At 49.2% G+C, this 19,463-nt stretch overlaps 1 protein-coding gene across 7 annotated transcripts in view; it reads left to right on the top strand.

Annotated features, from left to right (window-relative positions):
• slc12a7b (solute carrier family 12 member 7b) overlaps positions 1-19,463 on the top strand; it is a 50,078-nt gene that overhangs the window by 19,522 nt on the left and 11,093 nt on the right. For all 7 annotated transcript variants that reach the window (XM_084458169.1, XM_084458168.1, XM_084458172.1 and 4 more), the window contains exons 2-18: positions 161-252; positions 788-919; positions 3,927-4,073; positions 7,177-7,231; positions 7,526-7,656; positions 7,848-8,089; positions 9,786-9,997; positions 11,653-11,820; positions 12,008-12,106; positions 12,430-12,487; positions 12,698-12,872; positions 13,407-13,525; positions 14,017-14,115; positions 14,805-14,924; positions 15,059-15,163; positions 17,660-17,828; positions 19,162-19,357. In XM_084458169.1, the coding sequence (XP_084314295.1) occupies positions 161-252; positions 788-919; positions 3,927-4,073; positions 7,177-7,231; positions 7,526-7,656; positions 7,848-8,089; positions 9,786-9,997; positions 11,653-11,820; positions 12,008-12,106; positions 12,430-12,487; positions 12,698-12,872; positions 13,407-13,525; positions 14,017-14,115; positions 14,805-14,924; positions 15,059-15,163; positions 17,660-17,828; positions 19,162-19,357 (2,319 nt within the window). The remainder of the gene's footprint in view (positions 1-160; positions 253-787; positions 920-3,926; positions 4,074-7,176; positions 7,232-7,525; positions 7,657-7,847; positions 8,090-9,785; positions 9,998-11,652; positions 11,821-12,007; positions 12,107-12,429; positions 12,488-12,697; positions 12,873-13,406; positions 13,526-14,016; positions 14,116-14,804; positions 14,925-15,058; positions 15,164-17,659; positions 17,829-19,161; positions 19,358-19,463) is intronic.

The following is a 19,463-nucleotide window of genomic DNA, read 5'->3' as shown; positions in this document are numbered from 1 at the left end:
AGTAAGGGGGTAAGTTAGGTCAGTAGTTTTAGAGCAAGGTGATGGGTTAGGTCAGTAGTTTGTGAGCAGGATGATTTTTGGTTGTATTTCTCTTTCTAGTGTCCCCTCATTCACTTCTGAGGTCTGCATTCTAAAACCAACGGCTATTTTGCTTTCACAGGCGACGGCAACCCAAAGGAAAGCAGTCCCTTCATCAACAACACAGACAATGACAAAGCCCTCTACGATGGCACCAACATGGCCCTCTTCGAGGTAACTCTAGATACACAACGTTAAACACACCGGGTTAGTTACATAGTGGAATGATTGTGGTTTAACATCATTGTCACACAAACATCTGTATCACATAACCTTCTGTGTCACATGACCTTTGACCTAAGACGTTAGGTGTACTTAAAGTCATGAATGTAGAGTAAAGATGAATGGGCCTGTGTTGTGTTTGACCACCCCTTTTCTGGCATCATTAGCTCCATGGTCCTAAGGACAAGCCTCAATGAATTTCAAGGCCCTATAAAGTCACTAAGCCAAACCATTTGGCTGGCCTTTCCTCTGTGGTAGCAATCTCTTATATTGTATCCTGGGAATAGCCAATTATGGGCTTTGAATTCTATTTCTGCTTCTCTTAAAGAATTCAATCCAGCAAAGCCATTCCAACATCCTTTGAGTTATAACGTTCTTAAATCCCTTCCAACCGTTTCTGCCATGAAGCCGTTTGTTTCTAGTTGACCGGCAGGACTGGCCTGCTCAGTAGTGTTATGATGTTTTCTTCTCTTGTTTTTGTCCACAGGAAGAGATGGATAGCAATCCCATGGTGTCGTCTTTACTCAACAAGCTGGCCAACTACACCAACCTCACCCAGGGGGCCCAGGAGCATGAGGAGGCCGACGACGAGGAGGGAGCCAAGAAGAAGGCCGTCAAGGTGAGCTCCCAACCTCCATGTTGGCTGTAGTGACACTGTAGATGCAAGCTAGCACTGAGCTCCAACCTCCATGTTGGCTGTTGTGACACCGTAGATACAAGCTAGCACTGAGCCCCAACCTCCATGTTGGCTGTAGTGATGCTGTAGATACAAGCTAGCACTGAGCTCCAACCTCCATGTTGGCTGTAGTGATGCTGTAGATACAAGCTAGCACTGAGCCCCAACCCCCATGTTGGCTGTAGTGACACCGTAGATACAAGCTAGCACTGAGCTCCAACCTCCATGTTGGCTGTAGTGATGCTGTAGATACAAGCTAGCACTGAGCCCCAACCCCCATGTTGGCTGTAGTGATGCTGTAGATACAAGCTAGCACTGAGCCCCAACCTCCATGTTGGCTGTAGTGATGCTGTAGATACAAGCTAGCACTGAGCCCCAACCCCCATGTTGGCTGTAGTGATGCTGTAGATACAAGCTAGCACTGAGCCCCAACCCCCATGTTGGCTGTAGTGATGCTGTAGATACAAGCTAGCACTGAGCCCCAACCTCCATGTTGGCTGTAGTGATGCTGTAGATACAAGCTAGCACTGAGCCCCAACCTCCATGTTGGCTGTAGTGATGCTGTAGATACAAGCTAGCACTGAGCCCCAACCTCCATGTTGGCTGTAGTGATGCTGTAGATACAAGCTAGCACTGAGCCCCAACCTCCATGTTGGCTGTAGTGATGCTGTAGATACAAGCTAGCACTGAGCCCCAACCAAATGACAGAGAACGATTGTATTTGTCTGCAATTAGGAACGTTTCTCTCAATTTGTGAGAAGCAGCTACTGGTGTATATTGCAATGATTTTCCAGTCACTGTATGTTTTCAAATTGATTGAAACAAGGAGATTTGTAGATATAGTGGTAATGGTGTACTAGTTTATGTGGCTCTGCTTCTTGGGACCTTTGTAATTGCTGAGTTTACATTGCATAACAGGGTCTTTGACCAGTGCAAACATTTGAACACTTCATATCTTTTGAAGGACATCATGTTCAGTTTTTTTCTCCAGCATCTGTGCACTTAGTCAACCTAACAGTTTCCATGTACTCTCCTCCAAAGACCTCTCCTCCACACGAGTCAGAACGCCTTCAGCCACAATGACGCGTAAACCACTCATTCTGGCCATTGTTCTTCTGACGGTCATCTCATTGTTGCACAACAGTTGGAAGTGAAGCCTGGGTTGAGAAACAAAAGGTTTGACCAGACGGGCCGGAGAGAGGCAGCTAGGGAGGAAAGCCTTCCTCTGCTCTGCGCCTTCCACCTGAAATGAGCTGCAAAAAGATCTAAAAGAGCTTGTTTCACTAAATTATTTTAAAGCCAGGATAAAAATAACGTGTTAGTCGTGTACAGTCACCAAAATGGGTGACTGTAAATGTTATGCCCTGTAAATTCACTTTCGTTAATTGTGCTGACTTAATGGTATTGCTGTTTTTAGAAGTTTCTAATTTTTATATTTTGTAGTGTTTTGTTATATGTTACGTGCAACTTTTCTCAAACGGTGTGCTGCTTTTTATCTTGGCCAGAGCTCTTGAAAAAGAGATTTAACCTTTTAAAATAAAGGTTACATTCAAAAAAATAAAAAGCAGGATGAGGATGGATGAAGTATCTGTCCCAGAACAGAGAGCTTCAGTCTTACAGCGTGTTTAAACACAACCCTGTTCTTTGTGCCTCCTCCCTGTCCTTGGTTTCCAGACCTGAGGGACTTTCTTTCCAAGTTGTTCAAACCAGCTTCGTGCTAACAGCAATCTGTAGAGGAAAAATACCCTGTTTTGCCAAGCAGCTCTAAAATACCACATAAACCACAGCCCTAGTCCCATGCCCACTGCCCCATCCCACCCGCTGCATGGTGACTGCAAGGGTGTCTCTGATTGGCTAGTGAGCTAGGGAAAGATAGAAAGAAAAGAGCCAGAGAGGACATCCCTGTCCAACACCCCCCCCCCCCCCTTTTCTCCAGTGGAACAGTCCTTTGTGTTTCGATTGAGAGCCGGCAGAAAAAAGGTATCCATCTACCGCTGTGGAGTAATGGAGGACGGATACTTGACACACAACATTCCAGGGGACCAATCAGGTCTTCCATCTCGTTTCAGAGCGGTTGCGAAACTGCTCTTTCGGCGCAGGAATGTATCTGGATGGGCGATGCCTGCGAGTGACCGGTTCTTCTGTATATTAGATGATAGATTAGATTATATTAGAATGCGTGTTGCTGTGTGTTCTTTCAGATCGCTTTATTATTATTATTTTTGATGATGTGCATCCATTTTTTTATCGCCAGTGAGGTCAATCTCTGTCTTTTGGTTAGGCAACAATACTTGTTCTGAATGAGCTGATAGCCCTCTGTTGTTATTACACTTGTTATTACACTTTGAATACATCTATTGACCCAAAACACGCTTACTGGAGAAACCTTAGATGTCATTTCCTATCTGTGGCGGAGTAGAGCGAGGTTTCGGGCCAGTGCTTCGTACAAACGGGGTAGCATGTTGAGTGGGATGTGAGCTACTGAGGCCAGTGTGTTGGAGTGGTCAGCATTGTTCAAGATATTTCAAGAGACTTGTGTTTTTGGTTTGAAACTAGAAGCCGTTAGATGAAAGCATTTCAACACGTTTTGTTTCTTCTGCATTTTGTCCCAGTGGAGAAAGGAGAGAGGAAAAGACCCAGATATTCAGCATCCTGACTTATTCAGCCCACAGGGAATCATGCCTGGTTTCTGACAGTATTCTGACCACTTAGTTCTGGCTAGTAGATGGATATATGGATTGTATGTATGTATGTAGCCTATATGTCTCAATGCCTTTGCATCCGGTCTCTCCTTCACCCCCCATCACCCCGCTCTCCTCCTCATCCTCCTCATCCTCCTCCTCCTCCTCCACTCTCCTCCTCCTCCTCCTCTCTCCTCCTCCTCCTCCTCCTCCTCCTCTCTCCTCCTCCTCCTCTCTCCTCCTCCCTCCTCCTCTCTCCCTCTCTCCAGAGCCCTCAGATGGGCACGTTCATGGGCGTGTACCTGCCCTGCCTGCAGAACATCCTGGGGGTCATCCTCTTCCTGCGTCTCACCTGGATCGTGGGCACCGCCGGCATCGTGGAGTCCCTCGCCATCGTGGTCATGTGCTGCTCCTGTGTGAGTACTCCACAGTAAAACAATACAGTAAAACTACAGTAAAACTCCCCAGTAAAACTCCCCAGTAAAACTCCCCAGTAAAACTCCCCAGTAAAACACTACAGTAAAACACTACAGTAAAACTACAGTAAAACTCCACAGTAAAACACTACAATAAAACTACAGTAAAACTCCACAGTAAAACACTACAGTAAAACTGCACAGTAAAACTATAGTAAAACTCCTCAGTAAAACACTACAGTATAACACTACTGTAAAACTACAGTAAAACTCCACACTCCCACTCACACCAGATGGCTTCCTCACTGGCTTCAATTAATTTATTTAATTTAATTTCAAACCAGTTTATAAACATTTATTTCTACTCGTTTCCCTCATTTACAGTGTTGACGAGTTCACACAGATACACAAATAACAACAGAACAAATACAATCTTAATAAAAATTAAAAACAATTTAAGACAATTCTGGGAAAGTCACCTCTCTGCCTCTCATCTCTCCTGCATGTCTCACACAACGATGAGCACTAAAGGTCTGGGGATTTCACCATTGAAAATGAGAATTGGTTCTCAGTTGATTTTATCTGGTTAAATAAAGGTCCAATTAAAAACCAGCCCTCGTTACAGCATTCACCCAGACTATAGGTCCTGCCGTGGTTAATCTAATCTGCTTTTATAGTATCTACTGTAAATAGATAACAGACACAAGTGGGAATTAGAAAAATCCCACACTCTACCCTGCACTTTGTAGCATTGTGTTCTGTGGGGTATGTAGGGCGACTTAGAAAGAGGGACAGATTGACAGGAGTGAGAGTGAGAGAGAGCAAACGAGAGAGTGAGAGAGAGAGAGAGCAAATGAGGGAGTGAGAGAGAGAGAGAGAGAGAGAGCAAACGAGGGAGTGAGTGAGAGAGAGAGTAAGTCAGTGAGAGAGAGAGAACAAACGAGAGAGTGAGAGAGAGAGCAAACAAGGGAGTGAGAGTGAGAGAGAGCAAACGAGAGAGAGAGAGAGAGAGAGCAAACGAAGGAGTGAGAGAGAGAGCAAACGAGGGAGTGAGAGTGAGAGAGAGAGCAAACGAGGGAGTGAGAGTGAGAGAGCAAACGAAGGAGTGAGACTGAGAGCAAACGTGAGAGTGAGAGAGCAAACGAAGGAGTGAGAGAGAGAGAGCAAACAAGGGAGTGAGAGTGAGAGAGAGAGAGCAAACGAAGGAGTGAGAGAGAGCAAACGAGGGAGTGAGAGAGAGAGAGCAAACGAGGGAGTGAGACAGAACAAACGTGAGAGTGAGAGAGCAAACGAAGGAGTGAGAGAGAGAGAGCAAACAAAGGAGTGAGAGTGAGAGAGCAAACAAAGGAGTGAGAGAGAGAGCAAACGAGGGAGTGAGAGTGAGAGAGAGAGAGCAAACGAGGGACTGAGAGAGAGAGAGCAAACGAGGGAGTGAGAGAGCAAACGAGGGAGTGAGAGTGAGAGAGTGAGAGAGAGAGCAAATGAGGGAGTGAGAGTGAGAGAGCAAACGAGGGAGTGAGAGTCAGTCTCGGCCACTGATCCCTCTATATTTAGCTGTGGACAGGCTTAGGAGAGATCTCACGCTTCTGATGGCACCTGGCAGCTCAGTGCCTAATCCTCTCTCTCTCTCTCTCTCTCTCTCTCTCTCCCTCCCTCTCTCTCTCTCTCTCTCTCCCCTCTCTCGGTCTCTCTCTCTCTCTCTCTCTCTCTCTCGGTCTCTCTCGCCTCTGTCTCTCTCTCTCTCCTCTATCTCTCTCTCTCCCCTCTCTCTCTCTGTCTCTCTCTCTCTGTCAAGTCTCTGGGAGTCCAATACACATACACACCCACTCTCTCTCTCTCCCTCTCTCTCTCTCTCTCTCTCTCTCTCTCTCTCTCTCTCTCTCTCTCACTCACACACACACACACACACACACACACTATATTTCCTAACCCACTCAGTCATTAGTATAGTAAAGGTACAGCTTGGTCAGTGGAAGTGAAGTCTTAACAGCGTATCCTGGTGATGGAGCCCTTCCTCCTGTAGAGTCAGAGAGGAGTAACCCCCCAGGTCTGCCTCCCAGTCTGTTACCTCATCACTGGAACAGAATCACGAGGGCTGGGTCCTCAAGTCCCCCTCTTTTGGTCACATATCACCTGGGTGTGGTTCAGCAGAGGGCAACGTCATTTAATCTTTGCATATAGAATTTCCATTCACAGAGCTGAGATGATGACGACATTGGATGCATTTTTGCATGCAATTTTGAGGTGTATTGTCATCCAGGAACTGTTGCAAAACTTGGCATGGCCTCTTAAACTTGACATGGCCTCTTAAATTCTTAGCAAGCCGTTAGAGCAGCGCAGCGCAGCAGGCGGCTACAGGGAAGTGGTCATGGTGGAGGGACCTATATTGCACTATGCCATGGGGCTATGGCTTATTTATTTGAATGTTGAATTAGATATTCTGAGTAGTGTCTTTACATTACTCATCAAACATGCTACCAAATCTTTCACCAGACCAGGCCTTTCTGGTCTTACTTCCTGTGCCCATCCAGACCTCTGTTTTAAAACAGTGGCTTAGCGTTTCATCGAAAGCTCTGGGGGTAAATTGGCCGGTTAATTGGCTTTCCTCCAGCTCCTCCGCCCATGGCCTGGAAAAGAGGCAGGAAGCGAGGCACAATGATTTATTTTGGTCGTACCCGCCCGGGCTCAGCCAAGGACGCCCCACACACTCCCCCCTCCTAACTCACAGGCATATTAGGTAACCGGCTGGAGGCAAATATCCTTGAAAACCGTTAAAACGCTCTGGAAAACAAAGTGATTTCCCAGAGTAGGAGCTCATATCCATTACAGAGCTGCCCTGATTGTGTTAGAATCCTCTAAAGACTGATTCAAGGGCTCAATCCAGGATTAACTCCCAGCCATTGTTTTCTATGAATTCCATGTCTTTAAGGTTCAGAAAGGCTGCCCTGCTGTAATGTGTACCCATGTATTAACATTAATCTTCCCTTCTCTCTCTCTCTCTCTCTCTCTCTCTCTCTCTCTCTCTCTCTCTCTCTCTCTCTCTCTCTCTCTCTCCTTCTCTTTCTCTCTTTCTCTCTCTCTCCCCCTCTTTCTCTAATCCTAGACCATGCTGACAGCCATATCCATGAGTGCCATTGCTACCAATGGGGTGGTTCCAGGTGCGTTGGTTCAGTCAGTTTGCTCGTTAGCAAAGACTCAACTCAATACAAATGTGTTCCAGCGACCTTTTCACCTTGAATTCACACAGGGAATAAAGACGATGTTCCCTAATTAAGCCTGAGAGTTTAGCCATGAGAGTCCAGATCCTGCTAGCTCACACTCAGTCTCGCTACGTGTATGGATGTACAGGGATGGTTGTACAGGGATGGATGTACGAGGCTATTAAGGGGTAACATAATGTGCCCCAGGGCAGGACTAGTGACTGACTCTACCCCTCCCTGTGGTGTGCCCAGCCGGCGGGTCCTACTACATGATTTCCCGGTCTCTGGGCCCAGAGTTCGGGGGAGCTGTGGGACTGTGCTTCTACCTGGGCACCACCTTCGCTGGCTCCATGTACATCCTCGGAACTATAGAGATCCTTCTGGTGAGTTGTCGTGTGTGTGTTTATTATGTGTGTGTGTGTGTGTGTGTGTGCGTGCGTGTCTGGGTGTGTGTTTGTTTGTGTGCGTGTGTGTGTGGTGGGCTGGGGGGGTGGTCAGACTTCATGCATGCTTGTGTGTGAGTATCTAGCACCCAATTGACCTAAGCTTGCTGCCCCGTCTCCCTCCCCCCCAGACCTACATCGTGCCTAAGGCCGCCATCTTTGTGGCAGAGAAGAAGGAGGATGAGGCGATGGCGTTGCTCAACAACATGCGCGTCTACGGCACCTGCTGCCTGGCCCTCATGTCCCTGGTGGTGTTTGTGGGGGTTAAGTACGTCAACAAGCTGGCGCTGGTCTTCTTAGCCTGCGTGATCCTCTCTATCCTGGCCATCTACGCCGGGGTCATCAAGACTGCCATCGAGCCACCTGACTTCCCGTGAGTGCACTTCCTGTCTGATAGGGTTGACTGAGTGACTTCCTGTCTGATAGGGTTGACTGAGTGACTTCCTGTCTGATAGGGTTGCTGGGTCGTTTTTTGTAGGTTGTTAGCGGTTACAGGGTCTGGCCAGTGACCAAAAGGTTGCTTGTTCCAGACTGATCCAGGCCACCTGACAGTCATTTCCTGACGTTAAGATAAGATATAGTTTAATAATCCCCCTGGGGGAAATGTGATAATATATACTTCATAATCCCACTGGGAGAAATGTGATAAAATGTACTTTAATAATCCCCCTGGGGGAAATGTGATAAAATATACTTTAATAATCCCCCTGGGAGACATGTGATAAAATATACTTTAATAATCCCCCTGGGGGACATGTGATAAAATATACTTTAATAATCCCCCTGGGGGACATGTGATAAGATATACTTTAATAATCCCCCTGGGGGACATGTGATAATATATACTTTAATAATCCCCCTGGGGGACATGTGATAATATATACTTTAATAATCCCCCTGGGGGACATGTGATAAGATATACTTTAATAATCCCCCTGGGGGACATGTGATAAGATATACTTTAATAATCCCCCTGGGGGACATGTGATAATATATACTTTAATAATCCCCCTGGGGGACATATGATAAAATATACTTTAATAATCCCCCTGGGGGACATGTGATAATATATACTTTAATAATCCCCCTGGGGGACATGTGATAAGATATACTTTAATAATCCCCCTGGGGGACATGTGATAATATATACTTTAATAATCCCCCTGGGGGACATGTGATAAGATATACTTTAATAATCCCCCTGGGGGACATGTGATAAGATATACTTTAATAATCCCCCTGGGGGACATGTGATAAAATATACTTTAATAATCCCCCTGGGAGACATGTGATAAGATATACTTTAATAATCCCCCTGGGGGACATGTGATAAAATATACTTTAATAATCCCCATGGGGGACATGTGATAAGATATACTTTAATAATCCCCCTGGGGGACATGTGATAAAATATACTTTAATAATCCCCCTGGGGGACATGTGATAAAATATACTTTAATAATCCCCCTGGGGGACATGTGATAAGATATACTTTAATAATCCCCCTGGGGGACATGTGATAAAATATACTTTAATAATCCCCCTGGGGGACATGTGATAAAATATACTTTAATAATCCCCCTGGGGGACATGTGATAAGATATACTTTAATAATCCCCCTGGGGGACATGTGATAAAATATACTTTAAAATATACTTTAATAATCCCCCTGGGAGACATGTGATAAGATATACTTTAATAATCCCCCTGGGGGACATGTGATAAAATATACTTTAATAATCCCCATGGGGGACATGTGATAAGATATACTTTAATAATCCCCCTGTGGGACATGTGGGGTTTCAGCAGTGGAAAAGGAACAATATCAGTGGGAAAGGTACTGCAGAATAGATAGATAGATAGATAGATAGATAGATAGACTGAGTGTACTAGTAATTGTAGTCTAGAAGTGAATAAACTTGAGAGTGGAACTAGCCACTAGTATGGTCACTAATCACTTTGATCTGTGGATTTGCTGAACTATGAATTAGTGATTGAATTAGCTAAGATTGAACAGTATCCGTGTTCTTTCAACCCTCCGCGGCGTGGTCGACCTTTGACCCCCCCAGGGTCTGCCTGCTGGGGAACCGCACGCTGCAGAACCACGACTTCGACAGGTGTGTGAAGACTGAGGAGGTGGACAACGTGACGGTCACCACCAAGCTGTGGAGTCTGTTCTGTGACGGGCCGGCGCTCAACGCTTCCTGCAACCAGTACTTCACCGCCAACAACGTGACCGAGGTCCAGGGCATCCCTGGCCTCACCAGCGGGGTCATCTCAGGTGAGACCCCCCCCCCATCCCCAGCCTCACCAGCGGGGTCATCTCAGGTGAGACCCCTCCCCCGTCCCCAGCCTCACAAGCAGGGTCATCTCAGGTGAGACCCCCCCCCCCATCCCCGGCCTCACCAGCGGGGTCATCTCAGGTGAGACCCCCCCCCATCCCCGGCCTCACCAGCGGGGTCATCTCAGGTGAGACCCCCCCCCATCCCCGGCCTCACCAGCGGGGTCATCTCAGGTGAGACCCCCCCCCCCCATCCCTGGCCTCACCAGCGGGGTCATCATAGGTGAGACCCCCCCCCCACCCCCCCCATCCCTGGCCTCACCAGCGGGGTCATCTCAGGTGAGACCCCCCCCCCCATCCCTGGCCTCACCAGCAGGGTCATCTCAGGTGAGACCCCCCCCCATCCCCAGCCTCACCAGCGGGGTCATCTCAGGTGAGACCCCCCCCCCCCATCCCCAGCCTCACCAGCGGGGTCATCTCAGGTGAGACCCCCCCCCCCCATCCCCAGCCTCACCAGCGGGGTCATCTCAGGTGAGACCCCCCCCCCCCATCCCCAGCCTCACCAGCGGGGTCATCTCAGGTGAGACCCCCCCCCCCATCCCCAGCCTCACCAGCGGGGTCATCTCAGGTGAGACCCCCCCCCATCATCAGCCTCGTCAGCCTCCTCCTCTTCCCGCTTTAGCACCTATGGTATTTTAGATTGCCATTCTTGCACTTTGCCTTCATCACTAGATTATGCTCTTAGTCACTTGTTTTAGAGAGAAGATGCACTTGTGAGTTCTGGCAAGTAGTAGTACATTGGCTTTTCCTACTTTAAATGCAACTATTGTTAGTTGCTTTGGATAAAAGCGTCTGCTAAATGACTAATGTAATGTAATGTAAAGTGTAATGTAAAGTCTTCACATTTTTATTTCACATAAGTAGAGGACGTTCTCAAATTACGACCTTTTACCCTGCCTTTAAAGCACAGAGGGGAATCACATCACAAAGGTGTATGGAGAATTGATTAGCCCTGTAAATGAACTTGACTGAGACGAGTGTGTGTCAATCTGAGACATTTCCTGTGAGGTCGAGAGGCTAGAAAACCATTGCCTAAGTCATAGTGCTTGACCACCACAGGGCCCAGGACTGTTCTGAGGTTGTGAAACCCTCCGTCTGTTCTCAGTTCTCCCCCGGCTACAGTAACTCCACCTCCCACCATTCCTCACATTCTTTATAGTTATGGAGTCAGGGAAGTGGATGCAGGTGCAGAGTGATGAGTTTCATATGGGTCGCTCCTCTCTCCTCCCCCCTCCTCCTCTTCTCATCTCTCCTCCCCTCCTCTCTCCTCCTCCTCTCCTCCTCCCCCCTCTCCTCTCCCCTCCCCTCTCTTCTCTCCTCTCTCTTCTTCCCTCTCTCCTCCCCTCTCCTCCTCCCCTCTCCTCCTCCTCTCCCATCCCCTATCCTCCTCCCCTCTCTCCTCCTCCTCTCCCCTCCCCTCCCCTCTCTCCTCTCCCCTCTCTCCTTCCCTCTCCCCTCTCTTCTCTCTCCTTCCCTCTCTCCTCCCCCTCTCCTCCTCCTCTTCTCGTCTCTCTCTCCTCCCATCCATCCCTCCTTTTTCCCCCACCACATCTGCCCTCCCCTCTGCCCCCCCCCCCCCCCCCCCCCCGCTGCAGACAACATGTGGAGTGACTACGGTCCCAATGGCATGCTGGTGGAGAAGAAGCACCAGGACTCCGTTGCCGCGGGCGACTCCTCCCGGGACATGTACATGCCCTACGTGGTCAACGACATCACCACCTTCTTTACCCTGCTAGTGGGCATCTACTTCCCCTCCGTCACCGGTAATGGATCAGGACCGCTACCGTACCTCCTAAAATGTCTTCTCGGCGTTCTCTGCCAACACGGCCGTTCAGAGTTCAGTTCCACTGAGGCAGTGAAATCGTGGTGCGGCCGTAGCGAGATGAGTGTGGGGGCTCAGCGCCAGGTGGCCCGTGTGGGTTCTGATCAGCTGTTTCTCCCCCTCTTCAGGAATCATGGCTGGGTCCAACCGCTCGGGCGACCTGAGAGATGCCCAGAGCTCCATCCCCATCGGAACCATCCTTGCCATAGCAACCACCTCGTTCATCTGTATCCTCTGCCTTGCCTGGCAACACAACAGAACAATGCTCACTGTGTTGTTGATGCTCATGTTTATGTAGTGCTATGGCCATGTGTAGAGGAGTACACTGCTCCATTAGATAGGGTGTAGGCCTTTGTTCTGACCTAGTACTAACACAGCCCAGTGTTTTCTTGAGCCAATCAGGAGTGAGGACCAGGCTACTGCTGCTCAATTTAGTTTTTTAGATTCAATTAAGGCTGCGGAACAGTTCATAGGAAGCATGTGAGAATGCTTTTCAGGGCCTTAATATAGACAAACACCAGGGTACCATTTCCTTCACGTTGTCACCCAGACGTCACCTGCGTGGTTTTGTTTGGGGCCTGCATCGAGGGCGTGGTGCTCAGAGACAAGTAAGTGGGCGGGAAGTTCTTTCACAGGGAGGAAATGCTCTGCTCAAGCTCACGTTCCGCAAACAAACTTAATAAAATTGCAGACGTGTGTTGACCGTTGTTTCCCATTAAATTGGGATCTTAGGAAAATGGATGGACACAGTAGTTGAATTAAAAATGTTCACACTATATGTGGCTCAGTGGGACACTGTTTTTTGTTTATTTGTTTAGGTTTGGGGACTCAGTCAAAGGCAACCTTGTGATTGGTACCCTGTCTTGGCCCTCCCCCTGGGTGATCGTGATTGGCTCCTTCTTCTCATGCTGTGGGGCGGGGCTTCAGAGTCTCACTGGTGCTCCTCGTCTGCTGCAAGCCATCGCACGCGACGGCATAGTGCCTTTCCTACAGGTCAGAGGACCACACACACACACACACACACACACACACACACACACACACACACAGAGACAGACAGACAGACAGGCCTGTTTAGTTACAGAGAATGATACAAGCATATGAACGTTGATCATGCACCCATGCAGACGCATGCACACACACACACACACACACACATACACACACACACACACACACACTCTTTCTCACCCTCTGGTGTGTGTGTGTTTAGTTACAGAGAATGATACAAGCATATGAACGTTGATCCAATCTGACTCACACACACTAGCGGCATGAATGCAGACGCATGCACACACACACACACACACACACACACACACACTCTTTCTCACCCTCTGGTGTGTGTGTGTGTGTGTGTGTGTGTGTGTGTGTGTGTGTGTGTGTGTGTGTGTGTGTGTGTGTGTGTGTGTGCATGCGTCTGCATTCATGCCGCTAGTGTGTGTGAGTCAGATTGGATCAACGTTCATATGCTTGTACACCGAATGCTTGTGCTTTCTCACCCTCTGGTGTGTGTGTGTGTCCCAGGTGTTCGGTCACGGGAAGGCGAACGGGGAGCCCACCTGGGCGTTGCTGCTGACTGGCGGGATCTGCGAGATCGGCATCCTCATCGCCTCTCTGGACGCCGTGGCGCCCATCCTGTCCATGTGAGCACGGCGCCTCGTGACTCCTCCCCTGCCTTCCCTACCCCTCTATCCCTGTCCCCTCCCCTCACACCTCTCTCTCTCTCTCTCTCACACCTCGCTTTCACACCTCTCTCCCTCGCACCTTGTAATCCTCCGTCTCCTCGTTGTTAATCCTGCAGGTTCTTCCTGATGTGCTACCTGGTTGTTAATCTGCAGGTTCTTCCTGATGTGCTACCTGGTTGTTAATCTGCAGGTTCTTCCTGATGTGCTACCTGGTTGTTAATCTGCAGGTTCTTCCTGATGTGCTACCTGGTTGTTAATCTGCAGGTTCTTCCTGATGTGCTACCTGGTTGTTAATATGCAGGTTCTTCCTGATGTGCTACCTGGTTGTTAATCTGCAGGTTCTTCCTGATGTGCTACCTGGTTGTTAATCTGCAGGTTTTTCCTGATGTGCTACCTGGTTGTTAATCTGCAGGTTCTTCCTGATGTGCTACCTGGTTGTTAATTTGCAGGTTCTTCCTGATGTGCTACCTGTTTGTGAACCTGGCCTGCGCCGTCCAGACGTTGCTCCGCACGCCCAACTGGAGGCCCCGCTTCAAGTACTACCACTGGTGGGTCCCAGCTTTCTGCTCACAGCACACACACACACACACATACACACATTTGACACACACACGGCCATGTCGTGGGGTCCAGGGTAGCGCCGGCTGGGGACATGGTGTGTTTGGCTAACAAGCTTGGCTGGGCTCCCGTGGGCCGCGACGGTTACCAGGGCCCTGCTGGCGTTCTGGCTCGCCCTCTGGGTGCCCCGGTGTGCCCTCGCCTGGCGCTGACGCCCAACGCACACACCACACAACACACCACACAACAACAACAACAACACACTACAGCTACGCAAATCTCATTACCTCAGAGGCCATGTTGGACCTTTCAAGCTTGGGAAGTGGATACAAACACTGTCACGTACAGCTACTCACTCACACACACACACACACTGGGACACAACCGTGTGTCATGTATTGCGTGCAGTGAGGGGATTTGCAGTCCTGTATGTTAATCAAGTCCTTGCATGGAGGCTATTTGCTGGGATGAAGGTTTGACCGTGCAGGTACATGATAAACCACCATTCAGTGTCATTGTTATCTGTGCCCTTGAAGAGGAACTTTCCATTGTTTGCAATATGAGACATTCAGTTTGTTACTCCTCTGAAATCACTAGTGTAATTCGGGTTAAACAGCTGTACTTCCTTTGCAGCATGGTTGTGTAGTAACTATCGTGCGTGTGTGTGTGTCCCTCTCAGGGCCCTGTCCTTCCTGGGGATGAGTCTGTGTCTCTCCCTGATGTTCATCTGTTCCTGGTACTACGCCCTGGTGGCCATGTTGATCGCGGGCTGCATCTACAAGTATATTGAATACAGAGGGTAAGATACACCCAGGTTTAACTGGCAGTATTCTAGGATTCTCTGGAAAAAAAATCAAATATGTTGTTTTTGTGTAAATAAACTTCAAATAGCAGAAAGAGTTTCAGGTTTTTCCCCGTTCTCTTCCTGGGCAGGGCGGAGAAGGAGTGGGGTGACGGTATCCGGGGTCTGTCTCTCAACGCTGCTCGCTACGCCCTGATTCGCCTAGAGGAGGCCCCGCCCCACACCAAGAACTGGAGGTGTGTGTGTGTCTCTATACAGTAATAATAATAATAAGAAGAAATAATAATAATAAGAAATCAGATTTATTACGCGCATTTCTCGAACCCAAAGTGCTGTACAAAAAAAAAGAAAGATCATAAAATATGTTTAAAATACAGTAAAAAGGTCATTAAAAAAAGTAGAGCTAAATAATATATATTATTCAACACAAGTCTTTAAATGCCAGTCTGAAAAGGTGTGTTTTAAGGAGAGCTTTGAAGGTCTTGAGAGACTCTGCCTCTTTGGCTTTGTTCACACGGCAGTGAAATGTGACCCAAATCCGATCTTTTTGCCTACATGCGACTCAGGTCAGATTTTTTCATGACCATGTGAACAGCACAAGTCACATGAAATCTGATTTTTAAAAATCCAACCTGGGTGGCTTTCAGAGGTGGTATTATATATGTTGACCCGGCCACGTCCACAAAGTTAACACGTTCATGTGGATTTTTAATGCGCGTTCACCGCTCTCCCCGCTGTATTGCGTGTCCCTGCATTAGCTTTGTTAAGTAATAAAAAAATGATGCAAATAATAATTGCATGGTGCAAACTTTTCGTGAACGCGGCGGGGTCTGAGAAAAGCACAACTGCGCATGTCAAAAGGGGTCGATTCGGCAAGATGGCGTTGATCAAAATGTTTCAGGAAGTAAATCGCAGCCTGGCCCCTTGCTCTAAAGCGACAATCGTCACAATTCTGCGCCGGTTCCTTGGCGGTACTGCAAAATAGACATAGATTACCATTTGCTCATACCGTCGCCGGCTTCCACTGCACAGATACTTGAAAATCAACCTGTAGTAAAGGCTAACTTCAGTTGTGGTTGTAACGTTATCCATGGTTAACATGACTTCTGTAAACAGTGTGCTGTGCGTGATGTCCTGACGTCTTTGTTATTGTTCTTCTGTGCATGCGGGTCTGTTCAGGGCCGTGGGCTGTTCACACGGGAGTCAAATATAGGTCAAATATAGGTTACATTTAAAAAGTCATGTGAACAGCTAAACAAAATAAATCGGATCTGTGTAAAAAATTGGAATTGAGCATTAAAGGGACCCCGAGGAGTTTATTTTTAGTTACGAAACAGTCTCATTTTAATGTGGGTGAATCTACATTACCCACACTTGTTTATGTGTCCATTTTCGACAAATGTCGTTTCTTGTATGTAATTTATTTTTAGATTATTATTTCGTGGTCGGGTCGTTCAGAACTTCCTTGGAATGACGAATTGCACTTTTGGGACCATCACATGTGCTCCAGAGCTAGATACAATAAACTCAGATAAACTCTCCCTCTAGTGCTCACCTGAATAATGTGGAGAGAGAGAGAGGAAAGGGGAGAGGACTATTTGATTAATGTCTGAGCCCTCTCCTTAATCTGGTCCTGGACGCAGATAAACCCTCACACCGGCTGTCCTGCAATCTGCCTGTTCCAAAAAAGTGGGAGTAGTTATTTCAGAAATACATGAGGTCTGAGCATCTCTTGGACCCGTGGTCCCTGGTGTTTAGCACAGTGCCAACCAGGGGTCAAGCTATAGTATCTACGGGCCCCGAGTCGCTGCCTCCTGTGCCGTCTGGACAGAGACTCAGCTGGGCAGACGGGGGGCCAGAGACTCAGCTGGGCAGAGGGGGGGACAGAGACGCAGCTGGGCAGAGGGGGGGCCAGAGACTCAGCTGGGCAGAGGGGGGGCCCGGAGCGTCTGGACAGAGACTCAGCTGGGTAGAGGGGGGGACAGAGACTCAGCTGGGCAGAGGGGGGGCCAGAGACTCAGCTGGGCAGAGGGGGGGCCCGGAGCGTCTGGACAGAGACTCAGCTGGGTAGAGGGGGGGACAGAGACTCAGCTGGGCAGAGGGGGGGCCAGAGACTCAGCTGGGTAGAGGGGGGGCCCGGAGCCGTGACTGTAGGACCCCAAACCGTACACTGCGGAATTAGACATGGACGCAGTTTGTATTCCGTTGGTACGTCCTCGTCTGTCCGAACAGGGGCGGTGATTTTGCTAGACTGCATGTTTTCTTTTATTCACATTCTGCTTCGTCACTGTCCGTTCGCCTGTATGTTGTTGGATATGGTGTATGTGTGTGTGTGTGCGCTGGTGGAGAGGTATTATGTTATTGTTCAAACCCTTCCTCCCAATCCTCTGTCTTCATTGTGCCAGTTAATCCAAGCAGCTGCAGCCAAAATAATATATAATAATAATACTGGCTCCAGACAAACTCCCATTAATCTCTCTCCATCTTCCATTCTGTCTCTTTCTGTGTTTGTGTGTGTGTGTGTGTGTGTGTGCGTGCGTGCGTGCGTGCGTGCGTGCATGCGTGCGTGCGTGTGTGTGCGTGCGTGTGTGTGTGTGTGTGTGTGCGTGCATACATGCGTGTCTGTGTGTGTGTTTTTGTGTGTGCTTGCATGTGTGTGTGTGCATGCGTGCGTGCGTGCGTGCGTGCGTGCGTGCGTGCGTGTGTGTGTGTGTGTGTGTGTGTGTGTGTAGACCCCAGCTGTTGGTGCTGCTGAACGTGGACAGTGCCCAGGTGGTAAAGCACCCGCGCCTGCTGTCCCTCACCACCCAGCTGAAGGCGGGGAAGGGCCTGACCATCGCAGGCAACGTCCTGGAGGGAACCTACCTCACCAAGGACTCCGAGTCCAAGAAGGCCGAGCAGGTAGGCCCACTCTGCCACCTACTGGCCGCCTGGAGTAGCGTCGGAAACACAGCGAGGTAGTGCTTGGAAATAATAATAATAATAACTTTCATTTATATAGCGCCTTTCATAAAACCCAAGGTCGCTTTACATAGGGGCAGAACAGACAAGAGACAAATATGGTAGACAGAGACATACAACATTAAGAAACGGAAGCTAGAGGTCAAAGGCCATGTTAAAGAGGTGAGTTTTAAGAAGTTTCTTGAAGCAGTCCAGAGTTGGGGCGTTGCGGAGTTCTACAGGGAGGGAGTTCCAGAGGGTGGAAGCTGCCACGCTGAAAACTGTCCCCAAAGGTCTGCAGTCTGGTTCGGGGGATGGAGAGCTGACCGGTGTCTAAGGATCGAAGGGACCGTGACTGAGTGTAGGAGTGGAGGAGGCCGGTGAGGTACTGAGGTGCGAGAGCATGGAGGGACTTGTACGTGATGAGGAGGGTTTTGTAGGTGATGCAGGATTTGATGGGGAGCCAGTGAAGGTGGTTGAGGGTGGGGGTGATGTGCTGCCAGCGTTTGGTGCGGGTGAGAACCCTGGCAGCTGAGTTTTGCACGTACTGGAGCCTGTCCAGGGTTTTGCTTGGAACCCCGGACAGGACCCCATTACAGTAATCCAGACGGGAGGTGACGAAGGCATGGAGTAGGGTCTCTGCTGTGGAGTCGGAGAGTGATGGTCGGAGTCTGGAGATATTTCTGAGGTGATAGAAGGCGGATTTGGTGACGGAACTGACATGGGCTTGGTAGGAAAGGGTGGAGTCCAGGATGACGCCCAGGTTGCGGACCTTTGGGAAAGGGCAGATGGAGCAGCCATCAATGTCCAGAGTGAGATCTCCAACCTTCTGGAGCAGGGCCTTGGGTGCCAGAACCATGAGCTCAGTTTTATTGCTGTTTAGTTTGAGGAGGTTAGATGACATCCAGGTTTTTATGTTGCGGAGGCAGTTGACAAGGGAGCGTGGGGGGAGCTGGGTGGATGGTTTGGTGGAGAGGTAAAGTTGTGTGTCGTCGGCGTAGGAGTGGAAACTGAGGCCGTGGCGGCGGATGATCTGACCGAGGGGCAGCATGTAAATGGTGAATAGGATTGGGCCAAGTACAGAACCTTGGGGAACGCCTTGGTTGACTGGGGCTGGGGTGGAACTGGAATCACCAATGGTGATGAACTGTTTCCGGTTGGTGAGGTAGGACTGAAACCAGGAGAGTGCAGAGCCAGTGATGCCAAGGTGGTGGGATAAGCGGTCAGTCTCACCCTGTCCCTCTATTAATACATCCATGGTCTCACCCTGTCCCTCGTCCCACGCCTCTTCCAGAGCATCAAGTCGTCCATGGCGGCGGAGCGAACCAAGGGCTTCTGCCACGTGGTGGTGTCGTCCAACCTGCGCGACGGCTTCTCCCACCTCATCCAGTCGGCCGGCCTGGGGGGCATGAAGCACAACACCGTTCTCATGGCCTGGCCCGGCACCTGGAAGCAGGCCAGCGACCCCGCCTCCTGGAAGAACTTCATAGGTGAGACGGACCGACCCGCTTCCCCCCGGGGCCGATGGCTCGGCCCGACCGTGGTCTCCAACGCGCAGAGCTGCTCGGGAGTCTCTTGACCCTTGGTTTGACCCCC

This window comes from Borostomias antarcticus, assembly GCF_949987555.1.
Source record: "Borostomias antarcticus genome assembly, chromosome: 2".
Lineage (NCBI taxonomy): Eukaryota > Metazoa > Chordata > Actinopteri > Stomiiformes > Stomiidae > Borostomias > Borostomias antarcticus.
The sequence above is the reverse complement of the archived record's forward strand: the minus strand, read 5'-3'. Positions and strand labels throughout refer to the sequence as shown.